Raw genomic sequence first — 16,242 nt, 5'->3', positions numbered from 1 at the left:
TTGATTGAATGGTTATAATGTTTAATATGAAGTCTGCTGATAAGCTCATTGGCACTCAGATCTGACCTCGAGTCTAGGTGTCTGTCTTTTACCCTTTGTCCCTTTGCTCACTTCCATGCAATTTTGTTCAGATGTCTCCTAAATACATTTAATCTCAGATGTATCGTGCAAGGAGTTCTGAAAACCCTGCTTCACTCTTTTAATGCAGCATTTTTTCCAAGAAAATCTCCATGCCTGCATGTTAGTGAGTCACTTAACATTTGATCAATTAGCAACAAGACACTGACTCAGAAACAAAGAAAAAGTTTCAACAAAATGGCATGAGCAGATGACAAATCTGAGAAAGAACGCTTCCTTTTTTTTTTTTTTTTTCCATTTAGCCCACTGACCCTTTTTTTCTGGACTGGAATAGGGATGCCTTCAAAGATGTTCTTATGCTGCTGCACGGAACTGTTCTGTGCTGTTTATGGTTGAAGACAAGCTCGCCATTCAGTGAGGCAACCCTGCCGCTGTCTTACACACAAAAGAACGATTCAAGGGTAACCTACTTGATATCCTAGTATTATATCCTAAACATAAAATATTCGCAGTCCTAGTCTGAAGTACACATTTGAAATGTAAAGCAGGAAAGACATGTGAATATAGACTCAGTTATTAACACTACTTGTATTATTAAACATAGTTTATTGGAAAACATTCCCAGGATATAAGTAGTGAGTTATTTGTTTGGGGAGGTAGGTAGAAATTCCTCCTCCTTACAAAACAATCTCGTTTGATTTCTTCATGTTCAGTAAATTCTAAGCACTGGGGAATACATTTTCCTTCCTATAACTCAATGTGGTTTGCATTAGTCCTTAATAAATATATTATGATATGCTCCATACCTCCGTTTGCAGTTTGAGAAATCATTGTGTAGCTTCCTGCCAACCACCTCCAAAATGAACAAACAGGCTATTGCACTCAAGGTGAGTAACTGTGTATCTTTTAAAATTGAATTATTAGCCTTTTAAAAAATTAATCATCCTCACTTGTGCACCAACCTCGACAGACTACTGACCTCCTCTAAGCGCTGTTGAAGGTTATTCAAAGTGGTGGTGATATTTTCAAGTCGTTTCTCGAAGGCATTCGTTTTTGAACCAACAGGATTCTGTAGCTGCTAAAAAAGAGGCATCTCAAAGGCAGTACATGAGGCAAAAACAATGAGATCATTAGTTGGATTGCAGGTAAAATTACTTGAAGCTGTTTGATTTTTCTGCATAGAGTATAATTTTTTTTCAGCAAGGTAAATCTAAGAAATTATCCACACTGAAGAATTCATTTGATTTTAAGTCATGTAAGTTCATATAGATATATGAACTTGGGCCATACAAGTAATAGAGATACAGAGATATGAACTTACATGTCCCTTTAAAACAATTATCAACATAGTTGTACAAATATGTCAAAAATTTTCCATTGTAATCTCTTCTTGTTGTGGTTGATTATTGGAAACTTGCTGCAGGCAAATACTTGTTTCTTAGGTCATCAGACTATCATCACCAAGTAAATATGTATCACTTGCTTATATGGTGATTGTATTTGTGATGTTAAAATAAGGCTATAAAGATATGTTATTCATCCTAAAGAGAACTCGTTATCATGGAATTTCCCCCCATAATTTGGTATGGTTGGGCTGAGTGAATGTTTGGTTGAATTTCTAATATTACATAATCAGATGTGCTTTAATAATTAAAAAATATGAACGAGCCATTCGTGCTGGTGCACTGAACCACAGCCTGTGTGAAGGAATCTTTCTGAAATGCCACTGATGTCAGTGGAAATCAGAACCTTAGGCTTGTAGCTTTCATATCAGCAGAAAGCAGTGTGGGTGCTACCCAACAGGAATAAATTGACTCTTATTCACAACTCAGATAAATTTAATAGTTAAGACTAAGAGCTCATTGAAAAAAAATTTGAAAAGGGAGCCATGATGGACAGGATGCAGAAAACCAGATTAACAGCATTTTTTTCATTCATTTATTCAATGATTCAAGACATACTTATTGTATGCCTACTGTGTGCCATGCACCGTGCGAGAGTATTTTCCTATTGTTTTGGGAAAAAAAATGTTATTAATGTTGGGGTACTTGAGACGAGAATCGATGAAAGGGGTTGGGTTGGTTTATTTTTTACATTTTTTTCTTTTTTTTTTTAAATTGAAGTGTGGTTAATTGAAGCAAAATTTTAATTGGCACATTTTCCTACAGTATTGGGTCTCTCTGTATACCGATTTCAACTGAGCAAGATAGGGCGGGGCAAAGAAAATGCTAAGAGGAACAAAGTAGTTTCAGGTTGTATTTGAGATTTGCTGCTACTTGAAGACCACTGAAAACTCTTTTGTCATTTGAGCCAGAGTGTCTCCTTTCCCCGCCATAGACGATAAATAACCTATACTTTTTTTATCTGCTCAACATCCCAGAAAACGAGACATTTCTGGCTTATTATCTGCCCTGACATAGATTAGGCAGTGGAAAAATTCCTAGCCTAATCTGTGAGCTAATGAGAAAGGTGAAAATTGGAAGCGGTCATTCAGAATCTGATTAAATGTAAGAATGTATGTATTTATTTCGGGCAACTTAGTTACAAGTAATTCTGTTGGGGGAACCCAGCTTGGTGGACACATCCAGGACGGAGGGTAGATCAGGAGACAGATCATCCGTACGTGAATGTGGTAAGTAATCTGCTGAAACTCAGACACAGGTTCACACAGGAGCGATTTACTCTTCTCAGGATAGCCTACCAGTACCACTGGCAGATTCTCAGCGACTCTGCGATTGGGCCATACAAGTAATTGAGCCAAAATGATAAGGTCTGGTTAAATAGTGAACTGGGGGTGGGGAGGCTGGTTCTTTTATGACTGTAGATTTTTCATAGCTGTTTTGCTTTTGTCACTATTTTCCTACTTGGTATAACTCTGAATGTGGCCCATTCTATTTTTTAAAAGGCAGCTCTTTATTTCACCCAAAATATGAACTTGTTAAGATTTCAATATATAAAGTGTGCTTTTTTTTTTTTTTCGCTTGATACAAGGACAACTATCTCAGGCCAACATTCTGTAGGAAATGGAGGCTGCGTTTAGGCACTGCTGCTCCAGGACTAACCACTGTTGTCCTTTGTACCACTCTGTCATCAAGCATTTCCATGGCAATCTAAAACTGGCTTTCACTGATGGTTTTCTCAGTTTTTAAATTTGTGGAAAAGATTATTAAAGATTACACTGCACTGATCAACATCGACTGGTTAACCACGTATAAAGCTTTGCACCGTGGTGCTGCTAAGAGCACGAAAGTCAGCAGGGATGAGTTACTGATGCGTCAGATAACGCCTTCAAGAGGAAGGAAATAGAGGTGGGTTCTGGTCACTCTCTCCCTGTTTTAACATACGCCATAAACATTTCACATCTCTAGATGAATATTCCTCTGCTACAGACAATTGAATGATAAGCATTCTCCTGCATGAAAATGAATTCGCTTTATGACCAGGATCTAATAGTGGTCTTAATAGACACAAGCTCCAACTATCTATTTCCTGGCAGAAAAAAGAGCTACACATAAAATATTCTAAAATGAAAATAAACTTAGGTAAAACATTTGGCTTCTTTACAACTTCTTGCAAATTAATATATAGAGGCTCCTCTTGTGCTCTGCATGGTTTATCGGGCATTTTTATACGGTTTAAGGGGCCGTGGGTCGAACCCTGTAAACATGTTCAGTCGTGCAGTATGGCTTGGAATTGTGAAGGCTTGCCTGCCCACTGGCTGCTGTATGCAACCACACCAGAATTGCTGTGTGATGACCATTTTAGTCTTACCCAGGGGGATAACTTGGCTCACCTGGGAGCAGAGGTGATCAGGCCCTCTAGTCAGGTACATGCCCTTTTAAAATTTTACAAGAGGATGTCAGTCCGCTCCCAGCACACCTGTCTATGGAAGCAAACAGCTCTGCACTTAACTCCCACAGTGAAGCAACCGTACTCAGGGTCCTTTCCAGGAGTCTAATCTTGACCAGCCTTTCAATCACTTTCAAAAGCTTGGTTGAGATAAATGCAGTCATAAAGGACTGCATAAAGATGGTATTATCCATCCATTTATCTCCATATGTATTTTTCAAACACATGTTTGGTAGCAGATGCTTTTATCAAATGGGATTTTATGTGCAGCCTGATACTTAAAATGGATTAAAAGAGGCACCTACCCTGATGGAGTCTTTTTTGGCTGAGATGGGACCCCTGAAGTCTTCCATGGAACACATAGCTCTGCAATGAACAATTTGAAAACCATTGCTCTAATCTGGGGTTGCAAGCCCAAAAGTCTTTAGAGGCTCACTCAGGTGAAGGTACATGAGTCTGTGTCTAAGGAACTTGGGAAGTAGTGAGGGATACATGTAAGAAACAAAGATCACATTTGAATGGGTGCCTTTGGGGAGGTATGTGTGTTCTTGTTATAGCAGGTGTGTGGGTGTGTGTGTGTGTACATTTTGGAAGATAACTGATAAAACTGTAATTCAGAAAAATTCTTTGATTTTTCTCAGGTATTGCTCCCACTTTTAAAATGGAAAAAGTATTACCTAAAAAACAAGTTTGTTGGATAATTAAATGAGATCATGCATATGAAATACTTAATTAGAGTACCTGGCACAAAATGAGCACTCTGTAACTATTAAGTAGTAATATATTTTATAACTAGAAGAATATATGCCAATGTAAGAGCTAATGAAAACCATCAATTATGTTTTGGGAATTGATAGCTTTATTTTTCACTTTATAACTCCATTTTTTATTTGCTGAGCTATTGTGAACTAAATTACATTCATCATTACATTTCACCTCGAAGTACTTCCAATGTGCAGCTTTACAAAACTATGAGCGCACATACACCTAAAATAACATGACCGTGTCTGAAAATAAAAATTCCTTCATACCATCTGATACTCAGTCCACTGTCAAATTTTGCCATTTGTCCGTGAAAGAGCTTTTATAGTTTGTTTGTCCAACAAATAATTTTAAATGGAAAAACACTTACTTAGCGTTGCTCTCTATATAATCCATGCCTCACTTGACGATTTTAAGCAATTAATTTCATACAAGTTGGCTAGTGGAGCAGGACAAATATTAGGCAAACAAAGGGCAAGGAAAAGACCTGGCTCGAACAGTCTGCTAATCTGAGCCGACAGCCGGAGCGTGCTGCCCATGGCAATCGGAATCCAGTGTCATGGGATCGGGAGTCATGCTTTTTGAATTCATTTCAGCAAGTAATATGACAATGAGCAATAACACAAACCTGAGAACTGACAATATGGAACAGAGAATTCACAGCTGTTTCCATAGAGAGTAACTGGTCTGACAAATTATGCATGTAATGGTGCAGCTGGGTGAGTTTGCCTTTCATCTCCTGAAGTTCCAGTGTAGTGGACATACCCAGTTTGTGAACGCATTCAAATAGCCGGGGACGTCCTATGAGGTGAAAAATAGAGGCGCCCAGAAAGCAAAGAAGTAATTTTTTTTAAAGTTACTTTCTAATATTTTCTATGTAATTGAGTGAATTATAATCAAACTGAAAGAACTCAGCACCAGGAAGGTACACTGATGCAAAGAAATGAAATTTTAGTGGAGTCAACAGAGTTTAAAATGTAGATTTAGCAGAAAATGATATGGCAAAGGGTTATTTTTTGTTTTTCAAATATGAATGCTGGCTGCTTTGATTTTGAGCTGTTGACATATATTTCCACCACTTGTGCTTTTGTGCTTTTATGAGAGACTCACAGCAATCAGAGAAAAGATAAACAAGAATAAAACTGAACATTGTTTTTTAAATTTACTTTAGCCTGAGGTTTCCCAGGCTAGCTGCCAGTGAATTCCCAGAGACTTCTGATCTTTGAAGATAAAGCTAAATTTTTTAGTCATCCCTTCTCGCTCCAAAGTCCCCCACCAAACACACACTCATACTCACATAGTCCTTGTATAATAATTTGTAGGAATAATTTGACAACTGCAGGAATCACTGGTATGATTTATGCTCTCACAGGAAGCAGTGGCTTTTTTATGAGTTTGGGGGGCTGGAATCAAGTCAGATATTTTAACCATTACTTCTAAGTGTCCTTCCTTGTCTCCTCTGCTCCATGTTTTCTCATTCGAAACATTCTTTCTGAGTGATCACATTCGTTATGTTTCAAGTACGTTAGGTTTCCTTATTCAAAAATATAATTAATTCTAGGAATAATGGAGCACCTATTGTGTGTCAGGTCCTTTCATTGGCACCAGGGAGCCAATAGGAAACAAGACAGACAAGCATGTCCATCCTCACGGAGCCGGCATTCTAGAGTGGGAGAGAGAAAGGAACCAAAGTAAACCAGTGAGACGTAGACTATACGATGGAGAAAAACAAACTCAAGAAGGAAGAAGGAGTGTTCTGGTTAGGTGGGAGTAGGGTGAGAAATCACAATTATAAGCAGGGTAGCTGGGGAAGGCTTTTATTAAGCCAGGTGCCTTGATGTGGGGCTCCATTTACTAGAGGAAAGGGATGATTATATGTATATTTTAAAGACTTTATTTTTTTAAGAGCAGAGCAGTTTTAGGTTTACAACAAGATTGAGAGACAAGCACAAAAATTTCCCATTGAACCCCCCCCCATTCCAACACATGTCGAGCCTCCCCCATCATTGGCATTCCTCAGCAGAACGACTCTTTTATTTCTTGCAACAAGTATGACTCTACATTGACACATCATTGTTGCCTAAAGTCCATAGTTAGTATTAGGGCTGAATTTTGTACATTGTATGGGTTTGGAAAAATATATAACAACATGTATCCACCACTGTAGCATCACATAGAGTAATTTCACTGCCCTAAAAATTCTCTGTGCTTCACCTATTCATCCCTCCCCATAACTCCTGGCAACCACTAATCTTTTTACTGATTTTATAGTTTTACCTTTTCCAGAATGTCATATAGTTGAAATCATACTGTATGTTGCCTTTTCAGATTTCTTTCACTGGGTAATATGAACTTACAGTTCCTCTTTGTCTTTTCCTGGCTTGATAGTTCATTTCTTTTTAGCAGTGAATAATATTCCACCATCTGGATGTACTACAGTTTATTTATCCATTCATATACTAAAGGACATCTTGGGTACTTCCAAGTTTTGGTAATTATGAATTAAGCTGCCATAAACATCCATGTGCAGATTTTTATATGGACATACATTTTCAACTCCTTTGGGTAAATGCCAAGGAGTGTAACTGCTGGATCATATGGTAAGAGTATGTTTAGTTTTATAAGAAACCACAAAACTGTCTTCCAAAGTAGCTCTACCATTTTGCATTCCCAGCAGCAATACATCAGAGTTTCTCCTGCTCTACATCCTTGCAAGTGTTTGGTGTTGTCTGTGTTCCAGATTTTGGCCATTCCAGTAAATATGTAGTGGTATCTCATTATTTTAACTTGCATTTCCTTGATGACATTGGGGGTGCAGTGTTATGCAGCATGTGCTGACTATGACACTTGAGAATAGTAGATGACAGAAATGAGCAGAGCTAGTGGCAGAGTATTATGAAGATATGTAATTTAAAGCTTTTTTTTTTTTCTTTATACAGAAGAGGGAGGGAAAATGACTTGGAACCCACCATGAGAAAAAAGGACCCCTACTTCACTTGTAGGTCCGGGAGTATAAGGGCTGTAAGAGGGAAATCAAGCTCAATGTTAGACATTTCGAGGAAAGCAAGGTTCATAGAGGAGAACTGTGTTTTCATTAGGGCAAGAAAGTGAAAGAAAATTTAGAGAAGGAAAATTGAGGATATAGGGGAATTTACTAATGCATGTCCACAGCATAATGGTAAGATTTCAGCTTTGATTTCTTTCTTATTTTTAAGTTTTCATGTTCTACTGTCTAATGTGCATCTCAATATGATGAACACAGGCATCTCAAGCTCAGAATAGCCCAAACTGAACTCACTATTTTCCCTCTAAACCTGCTTCTCCTCCTATAACATCTTTCGTTCCTCCCAAGCTGGAGGCTGGAGACAGCCCTGCTTCCTCCCTCTCCCCTACCTCTCACATTTGATGGAGGCCCAGGTCCTGTCTGTTACACTCTCAGGGACCCAAATGGGTCCCCACAACTGCTGACCTAGTATATGCCCTTTCATTACTCGGCATGAGATATTAAAAGAATTTTCAAAAATGCCTTTATATCTCTAGTCTCGCTTCCAATTAACCAGCTTAGCTAATGAAAAGGATATGGATTCTTAAGTCAGATATTTCTCAGTTTGCATACTGCTTTGAGACTTACTGTTGGACAAGAGAAAAGATAATTAAAGCTTTCTGATTTTAAACTTTCCTCACTTGTCAAAATGGGACACAATAAAATTGCCTTCTTTATAAGGTTACTGCTAAAATTAAATGAAAGAACACCTACCTAATTTATGGTGTTAAATGACGTCCAATTAATGTTAGTTTTCTTCTTCCTCTTACCTTTCTAATCTTTCTATAATGCAAATTTGATTGTGTTATTATACTGTAAAAATAAAACATCTCAGATAGAATCTCCCTGACTATAGAATGGAAAACAAGTCTCTACCATGGCACAAAAAAGTTGAATGATCTTGCTATTTTATAACTCTTCCCCTCTCACCCTTAGTCACAGCTGATGGGCTTAAGTCCTAGTAGCTGCATTGGCACTAAACCACTTGGCTCAATTTCTACATAGTACAGCATCCTAGAAATGGGCTCGGTTAGAAACTGACATTCGCTTGCCAAAAATTCATTTTCTTTTGTGTTGTAGCTCACCTTCCCAGCTGTAATCACTGTGTTGTCTCACTCCTTATACTCTTTATATGCTTCAGTCTTCTGCCATAAAATGGGGCGATGTTTCTGAGTACTGGGTAGCAGAATTTACATAGACGTGATATGTACCATTTCCAGGCTTGGTCCTTAAAGCTTTATGTAATCCTCCATGCTCCCTTTCTCGTTGTCCGCAGGCCAGTTGTGGACAGTGCAATGGAAGGTGCTGAGCTTACAGGGTACAGGAGTTTAGATCCGAGAATGATTACAGGAGCCATGTCCCCTCTCAGCCTACAATGGATTGTGATGTAAACAAGAATGAAGCTTTTCTGGTGGTGATAATTCATTGATATTTTATTGTTGATTCTAGTAACTTTTAGCCTACTAGACTAACACAAAAATGGTGGGGGGCTTGCTGCTGTAATAAAACCTAAAGTGTGTGTCAGAGGTTCAGAGGCTGAACAATGGTCTACAAAGGAGCCGATGTAACAGGATGACATTGAGATCCATTCTTTATCGTGATCAACTATTCTGTAAAAATGTAACTTTTAATAAATAGCTAGAAAGGCAGACCTCAAGCCTGCCAATATTGTCTCTATGAAAAGTGGTTGGAAAACAGAACATCATTCATGAGTATCGGTTACTATTCGGTGAGTCTGGCAGAGTATTGCAGGAAAGAGAAGGGGTTAGAAAATAGTTGGCCTATTTTTTAACAAAAAAAAAAAAAAAAAAAAAAGAAAGGAACAGGAGACTTTTGGAGGCCTTTCTAAGGTGGGAAAGCTGATTGTTTCTGAGCTCCAAATGGTGAGAGGCATAAAGGAGGCTTTGCGCCCTAAAAACCCAGTGAGACTTTTCAAGTGAAGTGGGTTACTCAGCCCTGTGGACAAATCACATTAAAGGCGTCCTCCCATTTAGCCTGTTGTTCCACTGGATGTCAAGTCAACGGAGCCCGCTGAGTGGAGAGATGGGGGCTGGGGGTGAGCAAGCACAGAAACAAGCACGAAGTCAAGGACAGCACTTCGAGCGTAGCTACTGGCACGTGAAAGTCAAGTAAATCAGAAGCCTACTACTACACTTCCGAGTGACTTGTCAATGAAACAGTGTCAATTAAAAAAAAGAAAAAGCCTTTGAATGTTCACGCTATTAAACAAATTTCAGACCACCAGCTTACTCCAAGGGGAAAGGAGCTGTGAAAGCGGGGCGCCCCCAGAGGATGGCATTCTTCCCAGTGTGGGTGATGGAAAAGGATGAACCTTCTAAGAGTTTGAGTCAGGGGCCAAAAAGAAGAATGATCAATAAAGAGTTCCTCCCAGAAAGCAGAAACAGGGTCTAATTTGGGCATGTCTACCAAGTGTTGGGACAAAAACCTATATCCTCCCAGGTTGACCCAACAGGATTTCAGAATCATTGCTCTCAAATGACTGTTCCTCTCATTCTTACCTTCTTTAAATGGGCATATTCACTGAAGTTATCCAGGATAACTGCAGGATATTGCAGGATAACTACAATTACATATATAAATTATTATATATAAAATATATAATTAAATATATAAATAAATTTGTTTTCTTAGTACATGTAGAATCACCAGAAATAACATTTGCACTTGAGGACTGCACATCTCCTGGAGGGTCTAGACTTTGAAGTAGAAGCAGTGACTGAATGAGACTTTGCCTGTCTCTTTTTGGGAAGGTGGCAAGGGTATTCTGTGTGTGAAGAGCAAAGGTATATTCAAAACACAGGGGTGTCAAAGACTGGCTAGTTGTTCATAGATATCTATTTTATTTGGCCAGTGGCTAGACATTACTTCTCAGCCTTTTCATAGGTGGGGTCATGTGACTACTTTCTGCTCATGGGATCATGGGTGAAGGTGCTGTCCCCCACTTTCAGGCTGGCTCCTCACATAACTCTCTCTGCCTTTGTCTTCTGGTCCCTGCTGAGGATCAGGCAGAGCCTTAAGGTCCCAGGATGTGGCTTGAGTGACTGCATGCAGCAGTACCTCCTTGATAACCCTTATTATATGATGGCACAAGCAAGAAGCAAACATTTATTATGATAAGACACTGAGGTTTTGTTTTTTTTTTCCCATAGAAGTTAGCCTCCCTTGCCAAGTACACTTGAATCCCAGAAGACAAAGCTGGAGTAGAGTTCTTAGCTTCCCTGGGAGTTAATCGTGGCCATATGACTGACTGAGTTGCAGCAAATGGAATATAAATACATGTACAGTGTGCCATTTCTGGGCCAGCAGTCATGACCCTCCAAGGTCCCTGTCTGTTGGGTGGATGCAAAAAGTAATCATGCCTTAGGAGACTGCAGAGTCTCTGAAGGTGAAGGAAGGAGACTGGATTTCTGAATTAGTGCGTGGAGAAAAGCCACATGTCAACCGGGTGCATCCACTTTACATGAGTGAGATGTAAGCTTTTGTTTTACTTGTATACATCTCAAGTCTTTTTCTAATAGCACTTAGCATTTACACTAAGTAATAAAGAGGCCATATTCCTTTATATTTCCTTTGCTTGCATGTTACTTAGTCAGTTTGAGATGTCCTTCTCTGACTTTTTCCACCTGAAAGTTCTTATTCAGCCTTCAAAACTTTCATCAGGTTCCACTACTTTCTAAATTTTTCTTAATTCCATGAGCAGTCTTCTATTCTCTTCTCCAGGATAATCGAGAATTTTATGTATCTCTATTATTGTCTTTACATTATTTAATTATAATAAAGTTGCTCATCAGATACATAAAATAGATAAAAAACAAGGACCTACTGTATGCCACAAGGAACTATATTCAGTTTCTTGTAATAACATATAACATAATGGAAAATAATCTGAGAAAAAATAGGTGTATATATATGTATAACTGAATCGTTTTGCTGTACACCTGCAACTAACACTGTAAATCAACTACACTTCAATAAAAAACAAAATTAAATACTGTCTCAAATCTCAACTACTTTCTAAATTTTTCTTAATTCTATGAGCAGTTATCTATTCTCTTCTCCAGGATACTTGAGAGTTTCATATATCTCCATTATTGTCTTTACATTATTCAATTATAACGATTAATTTGCACATCAGCCTTTCTTTCTTGACACTGAAGTCACTGAGGGCAGGTGTTTGCTTTATGTCTCTCTGGTTCTGCCACGCCTCACACAGGGTAGATATATGGTTTCAGAGTGAACAAAAACATTTGTCTGTATTGAGATGTATGTGTCATCTTATGTGGTCAAAGATACTGAAATGTTTTATGAGTATCGAATATACACTGAATATGTATCAAAGTAAAATAATAGAGTTTAATTGGAAACCTCATTAAAATAGGTTCAGCTTTGGAACAAACAGAACAGATGATCTGTCTGTGTCAGTTTTAGTATATGGAAATCCTAATAATGCCATGACCCTGATGGAAGGGAACAGAGGATGCTATAATGGAGATTTTTCTTCCCACTCATCTCAGGTTAAGAAGGGATTTTAATTATTCCTACACTAAACGATAAATTATTCACAAACCGGCTGATCTGAGTGCTCTGTCTCCACTCCATCCGAGTAACGTTTCAGGCCTCCTCAGGCCTGTGCTGCATCTGGGCTGTTCAAATGCTGTCCGTTTGGCCTTTTGCTGAGGTTTCTCACCACTTTTTTCAAGGTCTTTTATGACCGAATAGAAACTTTTATTTCATCAGATGAATTTCAAAAGAAAGCCATTTGGGAGAAAGATAATTATATTTGATTTCGGATCCAATATAAACAAAGGAAAACAACCTACACACATTTGAGCGGTTCATGTGAGAGTCTTCTCCTTTGAATCTTACCTTAATAGTTAAAAAAAAAAACCCTGCATATCAAGAATATGAATCAGATATTCAACCTTACACTGATTGGATTCTCAAAAAGTTTTATTTTTACTATAGCACACTGTATGAATACAGTGAAAAGGCCATGGATTTAGAAGAAAGAGCTCATTTGCTTTGGAGAGAAAATGCCTCAGAGAAAATGTTGTCTCCAGGTTAATTCAGTTTATATTTCTGGATAATATGATAAGGACTGATCACCAAAAGGTGAACAAGATGGACCAAAATGCCGTGAGCTCAACAATCAGGGCCTCTTATTTCACTGGTCTCATCTTTTTCTATACACACTCTCCTAATGCATGGAGTAAAGCTCTTATTAAGTGCTCTCTTCTAGAGTACTTTTAAGTGACAGCCTCAGATTTTCCATGTATGTGTGAAGATAAACAAGCGAACAGACACCTGGCACTGTTTACACCAAGGTGCCTGTCTCCTTTGTACCTATGATTAACTTCTTACAAAATATAAATATTAAATTTCACATGGTATTTTGAAATGTCACTATTTTAAGCAAAAATAAGCTTCAGGAGAGAGATTAGCTGAGTCATATACTTATTACAATAAAACAATAAAAATGCATGTAGAATTACAATTTCCCAGTGTATACTATTGCCTTGTTGAAACTGCAGAGTATATATGAGCAGCATTGAAGAGAAAATGGGTGTAGGGCTTAGTATTAAAGCCATCTGGTGCTCATGAATAAAAGGTCTTTACTTTGTCTCTCCCCATTTTCATTTTAAAAGATTACCAAACAATTGGAAAGAGTGGATCACCCTTTGTTATTTTATGTTTGTTGCTTCCCTGCACCTTGTTGCTCTGGGCAAACGACACCATGATGCTCTATTGTTAAGGAGAACAGACAGCAATGGTGGAGCCACAAGGCTTTTATTATTACTATTTTGAAATGCAAAAATGGCTTTAAAAACTGATCGGACAAGAATAACAGTAATACTTACATTGAACACAAAAGCACACTATTCCTGGCTTAAAAGTGTCAATGTACCAACTATCTAGGTTTTAAGTAATAGTCTCTATTCTTTATACCATGGAAAAGAGACCGTTTTTCTACTTGTAAGAAGAATGGCAAAGAGGCATTGTGAATTCACTTAGGCAAGATAGGAATCCTGACAGGTAAATGTTGCTATGAAATTCCATAGCCTGATGCTCACATTCTCTTTTATGCCTTAATTATTTGTACTCAAGTTTCAGAGTATTTTAACTCATGATCTTTTCTATCGCAGTAGCTCAAGGCTCCCCGTTTTCCTGGCCGTCCCTTGTTGTTTCTATATAGACACCAGGAACCACAGACTGAACAATTATTAAAGTCACCTCTTCATCTCCACGTGCACCCCTACTGTCCCCCAAAACCTTGACCTACAATTTACCCATGTCCCACTACCGTAGAGCACCTTTTGTTCAGGAACTCTAGCCACACCTCACAGTCTTCCTTCCCTTCTTACTCACTTTCCTTACCCCAGTCCGTCAGTCTGGGAGCTTTCCCTGTCTCCTGAGCACCTCTGAAATAAACCCCTTTGACCCCACTCCCAGTCAGAGGTTTTATGCCTGATCTTGTCTCACTTCTAGAACTGGTCTCCTAACTGCGCCGGCGATGTCTGGTCTCTCTCCTTTCTAATTTTATCTTTCTTTCTCTCAAACTTGTGTTTCTGAAACAAATCTGATCTACTTGAACAACTCTGTTTAGTCCTCACCGTGTGCATCACAGTGAAGATTTCTTAACATGGCTCCTGAGGTCCCCCATAAGGCGGCTCCACATCCCATCTTTTGCACGGCTCCCCACCATCACCTTCCGTTCCAGCCACGCCGGATCACCCCCACTCCCAGGACATTCCCTCATCCACGTGCTGAGAATCCCCTTCTGAGGGGGAGAGCCTGGAGAGGCAGCAGGGCTCAGTGCCGAGGGCCGTGGATCTCGGACTCAACTTAAACGGGCCTGAGTCTCTGCTCTGCAATTTGCTGGCCATGAGGCCTGACCAAGTTACCTAAAATTACTAAGCCCAAGCCCCCGTATCTCACCTATAAAAGAGGGCTAATAACATAAGCTCTTACGGCTGACATGAAGACTATACACACTTACTTGGATAAAGTGCTGGGCACAGGGACTGGCAAGCAGCAAAGGCCCAGTGACTAGCAGCTACTGTTCCACGGCTGCTGCTCCTGCTTGGACCGCAGTTCCCAGTCCTGCCACCACAGCTGTCTTTGCCTTGAGTGGCTAATGCACTTTTTGAAATTCTCAGTGGCAGTTCTTTCTTTTTCCGAAAGTGTGCTTGATTATCAGAAACAAATGAAAATATTTTTATTTAATTCTTTGAAAATGAGTGATTAAATTGTATAATAGTATCCCAGTCATCTGATTATAAAATAACATTCTAATACTCCAGTTTTGGTGATTAGCTTTGAAAACAATTTCAACGGAAGAGTCCAAAAGTGTTTGGAGAAATATTGGCGTCATGAAGTGGTCGTATGGTTAGGATGACCAGGTAATTAATTATCCAGTTGCTTTTCTGAATGCAAGTGGCATTACTCATAATTATGCTGAGACTAGAAGAATGAACAAGAATAGTGCCTGGCAAAGTGCCCCCCTCCCGACCCCAAGTTATCTTAGTTATTTTATCCTAAGTGAGATGCAAAGGCTTAGGTTGCAGAAAATTAAACTCCAAGCATCAAATATTATGTCAATGACATTTAAACATCAAATAATATATTATTTAACATGAACACCCGCCACCCAAATCAGTCACTGTCTTTTGGATAAAGCTAAGTTTACCTTTGATAGGTTTTGTTATGTGTGTGACATATGTGAATAAAATCCATTAAAATGGTAATTTTCAGATATTTATTCATTGGGAATTTAACTTTGATGAGGAAGGAGAGTAGTTTGGATATATTTCCAAATGTGGTAAAGACAAAGTAGCTCAGATGTAAGTTACAATATGCCCAGCTGCCAATAAGCTTCTCTGGGCTAGTGAGACAATAGAGACATTTCAGAGTTTTCTTTAATATTTGCATGAAGACACCTGTCAAGTTAGAGGTGATATTGAGTGTTCTTTGAAAGAAATAAAATGACAGGTATGAAAATACTAAATCAGCGTAGTATTGAAATGTTGTCATCACCACGGGGGAGAGCCCAAACATGACTGCTCTTTCCTCTTTGACATCTATTTCTTACGTCTTTCACAACTTTTTCCAAGAAAAGTGACACAAAGATTATTTCTGCTGTTCGCTTAGCTGGCAGGCAGTAGTCTGGACTTCAACAGGGAAACAAAATGCAAGCAAAGTGCTTCAACTGCTAAAGAAACACATTTCTGAGAGTATTCACCTGCTGAGAATCTCACATGCATTTTAAGAAGTTGGGGTTGTAAATCTCCTAATTTTTAAGTTATTATTTTCAGCTTTATTGCACGCTCATTAGGCGCTTTCTATGTGTAGAATACTTTGCTCAGCACTGAGATTACAAAAGTTCGTAAAGCAGAGTTTCTTCTGGGAAGGTACTGGGCGGTGACCTCAGACGCTGGGCAGTAGAACCACACCTGCCCACCCATTAAGAACAGCTTCATAGAAGAAAGACC

The 16,242-nt window shown here is 38.8% G+C and overlaps 1 protein-coding gene across 3 annotated transcripts in view; it reads right to left on the bottom strand.

Annotated features, from left to right (window-relative positions):
• The window catches only part of LOC135319230 (uncharacterized), a 61,705-nt gene that overhangs the window by 15,699 nt on the left and 29,764 nt on the right, over positions 1-16,242 (bottom strand). For 2 of the 3 annotated variants that reach the window (XM_064478670.1, XM_064478615.1), the window contains one exon: positions 1,058-1,156. In XM_064478670.1, coding sequence (XP_064334740.1) covers positions 1,058-1,156 — 99 coding nt within the window. The remainder of the gene's footprint in view (positions 1-1,057; positions 1,157-16,242) is intronic. The other variant, XM_064478639.1, reaches the window with a different exon arrangement.

Source organism: Camelus dromedarius, chromosome 1 (genome assembly GCF_036321535.1).
Source record: "Camelus dromedarius isolate mCamDro1 chromosome 1, mCamDro1.pat, whole genome shotgun sequence".
In the NCBI taxonomy this organism is placed as follows: domain Eukaryota; kingdom Metazoa; phylum Chordata; class Mammalia; order Artiodactyla; family Camelidae; genus Camelus; species Camelus dromedarius.
The sequence above is the reverse complement of the archived record's forward strand: the minus strand, read 5'-3'. Positions and strand labels throughout refer to the sequence as shown.